The 5,508-nt window shown below is 36.5% G+C and overlaps 1 protein-coding gene across 1 annotated transcript in view; it reads right to left on the reverse strand.

The window, feature by feature from the left end:
* LOC104983084 (centromere protein I-like) overlaps positions 1-5,508 on the reverse strand; it is a 23,401-nt gene that overhangs the window by 10,415 nt on the left and 7,478 nt on the right. Inside the window, exons 4-5 of the mRNA XM_010832568.1 lie at positions 5,144-5,262; positions 4,754-4,861 (exon numbers count right to left, since the gene is read on the reverse strand). Of these exons, the coding sequence (XP_010830870.1) occupies positions 4,754-4,861; positions 5,144-5,262 (227 nt within the window). The remainder of the gene's footprint in view (positions 1-4,753; positions 4,862-5,143; positions 5,263-5,508) is intronic.

Genomic DNA, 5,508 nt, shown 5'->3' on the forward strand with positions numbered 1-5,508 from the left:
GTATTCCTACTTATTTCTACAATATCAATAATCACTACAAAGGTAAATAAACTAATTTTCCAGGCAAAAGTGAAAAATCATTAAACAGGATTTAAAAATAAAATCTGTGCTACACTAAGTTGCTTCAGTCATATCCAACTCTTTGCAACCCCACGAACTGTAGCCAGCCAGGCTCCTCTGTCCATTGGATTCTCCAGGCAAGAATGCTGGAGTGGGGAAGTGTCTAAGACATGAGGGCAAAGGAAGATTTTTCAAAAAACCAAAAGACAGAAATACACCAAGCAATGTTGTTGCTGTTCAGTCGGTAAGTCCTATCCAACTCTTTGTGACCCTATGGACTTCAGCACACCAGGCCTCCCTGTCCCTCATTATCTCCCAGAGTTTGCTCAAGTTCATGTCCATACCAAGCAATATACTAGCCAAAATAAAGCCTGAGTTGACAATGCCAATATCGAACAAAATGACTAAAACAAAAAGCATTTTAACAAAACGCTACTCATGATACAGGTTTGACTCAGCAGGACAATATGAAAACTATAATTGTGCCTTTACCTAATAATAGACTCAAAATATATAAAGCAAAATTTGACAACTTTTCAAGGAAAAACTGACAAGTCTGCCTTCTGAGTGGGAGATTTTCAACATATTTCACTTGGTAATTAACAGATGACCAGCAACAGGAACAACAAATCCATAGGATGTGGAAAATTTCAATTCCAATAACCTTCATTCCCTTACTCTAGTCTTCAACAACTCACCCCACTGTCACTCTAAATCCTGTCATCACATTGAACCAGTCCCCCCCTGCAATCTTAAATTCCAATGCTACAACTTATATCATTCCAGTTTTTAATCCTAATACATGCCTTTAATGTCACCAAGGCAACCTGAAACTCAGCTGTTTGTGCTCCCAATCTGCTCTCTTTTGTCTTCACCTTCTCCCTTTTCTCTCTAGACTTCCTGATCCATTAGCTCAGTCACTCTCTTGCCTTCGTGTCCCACCCTGGAGGAACTACGACCCTTGACATTACCAACATCACAAATTCGTGCTCCCTAACCTTAGAGTTGGACTGTGAAGAAAGCTGAGTGCTGAAGAATTGATGCTTTTGAACTGTGGTGTTGGAGAAGACTCTTGAGAGTCCCTTGGACTGCAAGGAGATCCAACCAGTCCATTCTAAAGATCAGTCCTGGGTGTTGATTGGAAGGACTCAGGCTAAAACTTAAACTCCAATACTTTGGCCACCTCATGCGAAGAGCTGACTCACTGGAAAAGACCTGATGCTGGGAGGGATTGGGGGCAGGAGAAGGGGATGACAGAGGATGAGATGGCTGGATGGCGTTACCGACTCGATGGACATGAGTTTGAGTGAACTCCGGGAGTTGGTGATAGACAGGGAGGCCTGGCGTGCTGCGATTCATGGGGTCACAAAGAGTCGGACACGACTGAGTGACTGATCTGATCTGAGGCTTATAGTTAACTTATGTGCTAAGTTGATTTGGTCATGTCCAACTCTTTGCAACCTATGGGCCATAGCCCACCAGGCTCTTCTGTCCATGGGATTCTTCAGGCAAGAATACTGGAGTGGGTGGCCATGCCCTCCTCCAGGGGATCTTCCAGACCCAGGCACTGAACCCGGATATCTTATGTTTCCTACATTGGCAGGCAGGTTCTTTACTACTAGTGCCATATGGGAAGACCAATAGTTAACTTACTTTTACTCATATTTGTATCTCCAATACTAGTTGAATGACTCTCACATTAGTAAATAAATGTTCATTGAGTGAATTTCTACAGGACGTAACCTCAAACTTTGTACATCTAAAGCCAAACATATTATGTTCCTTTTAAAACTACCTCCTTTTCCACAAATTTCCTTTTATGGTCAAAGGTACCATCATTTTGCATCATGCTGACTTACAAACTCTATCTTTATATCGTGACCTTTCCCTTAATCCAGTTTAGGTACTAGATTATGTTAATTCTTCCTTTACAGTTTCCTTTAAGATTTGTCCCTTCAATTTTTCATACCCCTTAATCTCTGATAGTGATTCTCAGACTTTTTGGTGTCAAAACTCTTTACATTCTTAAAAATTAGAAGATCCCCAAAAGCTTTTGTTTATCTGGTTTATAGCTGTTGATATTCACCATATTAGAAATTAAAGTTAGGAAATTTTTTTAATGTTTAGTAACTCATTTAAAAAATAAACTCATTACATGCTAAACATAAATGAAATATTTTATGAAAAATAGCTATATTTTCCCAAAAAAAGGCTTAGTGTGACATAGTTTTACATTTCTACAATCTTTTATTTTTTTTGAAAGAATATAATTATTCTTAATATTTCTTATATTACATCAAGTCATTTCTACAATCTCTTTAATGTTTTTAACTTAATAGAATATAGACACTCTGCTTATGCATTAAATGTAACAATACATTGTTATGATTGAAGTACATGAAGAAAAGTTAGCCTCACACACATATGTAATTGGAAAAGAAGGAATATTTTAATAGCCTTTTCAAAAAAATTGTGGATATTAGTCTTTGATACTTTACCAAACTAATAAGTAGTAGTCTCTTAGGAAATAGCTGCAATGTGGATTCTGAAATCTTATCAATGAACTTTTTGTACTCTATTCCATTAAAATTCATTGATATATCTTACACTTTGGATGGCTTTTACCCATACATAATTTCAAACGAGATCATTTGGAAATTAGTTATACCTATCTCCCAAATGTTGACATATTTCATTATATAATTATTAATATAATTATAATATAATTACAATCATTATATAAAACTAAAAATCACAGTCATTAATATTCTCATTCTCATCAGCAAAGTCTTTTAAGTATTGGGAAGCTGTCAAGTTCACAATGACAAATACAAATTTTTCAAACTTGTCATTTTTGCTTAAAAGCTCAAATTTTACCATTTGCAACAAATAGTGCCAGTTGTTTTCTATGAAATGACCAGCTCACTTTGTTCATTTTCAAGAAAACATCTGCCAAATACCAAGTCTGAATAACCATAGTTTATATGTCAGTCATTCTTTGAAGTAAAAATGGTATTCCATGGAAAAAAAGCAGCTAGTTTGGCTCACAATTCAATCACACAAAGTTCCTTTCCTCATGACAACTGTTGTGCTTTAATATGCAGAAAGGATTTATTTATACTTCCCATTTCATCATACAGAATACTAAAGATATGTCTCACAGGTTGAAGTTTAATATAATTAGTGAATTAATCTTTATTGCTTCATTTGGGGCATTATTAAGTAAAACTTGCATTTTTGTTTTTTACTACAGTAAAGAACACAACAAACCCTACTATAGTGCAGACTCACTGCCCTGAGTGTGTCAGCAGTTTTATCCATCATCAGTGCAAATGTCAACACAGTGAAAATAGCTACCAACATCTTGATATCACTATAAAGATAATTTTAACCTCTGAGACCTCCTGAAAGTTTCTCAGGAAGCATCAAAGGATCCACAGAGCATATTCGAGAATTGCTAGTTTAGGATATCATCATCATGTCAGTCTCCTAACTAGTCTTCCTGATTCTAGCTTCCATCCTAATTCATAATGTTTGGCATTATTAGATACAACTTCCTACAATGTTGCTTTCAACATGTTCTGTCCCAAGTTTTTCAGTGATTTCCCCACTGGATAAAGTTCAAATTTCTTACCATCATATTTAAAGACCACTACAATTTTTCCTCACCCAATCTTTTCAGCCTTACCACCCACCACTGCCCGACATCAACTGTAATTAAGTCAGTCTGATCTATTTAAGGTTTCCTAAAACACAATTTACAACTTTTGCTTGAAATATTCCTGTCATATCAAACATCAAATCTCAAATCCTACTCCACCTTCATGGCCCAGTTCAATGCCCACATACTTTATGATGCTTTTTCTAATCACTCTGGTTTACAGTGTTCTTTTCTTCCTGGAAGTATCACAGCAATTACTATCCTCACATTAACATACACTGTCTTTGATAATAGAACTTATGTGTGTCATTTAACTTTATGTGCTTTTCTTAGTCTCTGAAATAGATTACAAACCCCTGGAATATAGAAACTCTCAGCTAATCTTTGAATCTTCTACACTGTCTCATATAATGCAACATAGTCAATTTTTGAAAATGAAATCAATAAATTAATTCCCTCCCTTCCCCAAAGCAAGAGAAGTTCTGTTAGATGAATGGTTCACACGGTCTGTGAACTACTGATGGTCCTTGAAAGACTTCCAGGTGGACAGTAGATTGATTTCTTAGTTATTAATGCTTTCAACGGGACTAATTATGCTATTTAATCAAAATCAGTCCACTGGCATCTCATGAAAAGTAATCCTCTCCTTCTCATTAATTCTGATGAGGTTTTCACAGTGTTAATCAAGAAACTGTAGAATAAGTGACCCAAAGGACCCTGTTGAAGTGGTTTAAAAGGGAAAAGATGGCAATCATTGCTCTAAATCAGCAAAGAGACTCCAATGTGAACTCAATTCTATCTGTAACAATTATTTCCTTAAAAGAAGATAAAAAGCAAATGTGGGGAAAATTTCATTTGTTAATCTGAGAGACGGGTATAATGGTGTTCGTTATGCTACTCATTACACTTTCCTGTTTCATACATTTTAAAATAAGTAAGGAAAGTTGTTTGGCACTTTGAAGCACATATGGTGCATCGATATACAAGCACGTACCACTGATCAATGCATAATGCTGTTCAATTTTTACTTACCAGTGCATCATCTTGCAATGAAGCAAAAAAGAAGCCATAGAGCAAGTTAATTTGCTCCTTGTGATCAATGAAGTCAAACATTGCAACCAGCCAACGATAAAAAAGCACCTATTGAGAAACAAAATGCTTATCTTTAGAGAAATAGAACTGGCACAAAAGAGCTTAATTACCCCCCTCAGGACTGTTTTAGAAGCCTCTAGCACAAAGGATAATAGATTTTATTTCTCAGTAAAAATTTATATTTGAACAGAGTTCTTACATCAAGCTATATTGTTCCAAAACTACAAGCTTTGCACAAAAGGCCACTGCCATTACCTCATAAGTGGCTCTTCCTTGCCAGCCCTTAAGTGGCTCTGAAGGACTTATCATCAAAGTGTTTAAAAATATTACCTTGGTGCTACCAGAACACTTGCCAGCACAAAGCCAGGAGACTGCCTTAACCACAGAATCTTCTGATATTAGAGTTGCTGGAATCATACACTTGAATATCCGAGTGTTTACAGCACTCCCTAGAAAGTAGACAAAGTCCAAATTAAACTACATTTTAGGGTCTTGATTGTCCCTTCACTGTAATTAACTCTTGGTCCTAAAACTTTCACTTTACGTTGAAGGCAATAAAGTAATATTCAATAACTCTTATGGCGAAGGCAATGGCAACCCACTCCGGTACTCTTGCCTAGAAAATTCCATGGATGGAGGAGCCTGGTGGGCTACAGTCCATGGGGTCGCTAAGAGTCGGACACAACTGAGCTACT

Source organism: Bison bison, unplaced genomic scaffold (assembly GCF_000754665.1).
Source record: "Bison bison bison isolate TAMUID 2011002044 unplaced genomic scaffold, Bison_UMD1.0 scf7180017861280, whole genome shotgun sequence".
Taxonomy (NCBI): domain Eukaryota; kingdom Metazoa; phylum Chordata; class Mammalia; order Artiodactyla; family Bovidae; genus Bison; species Bison bison.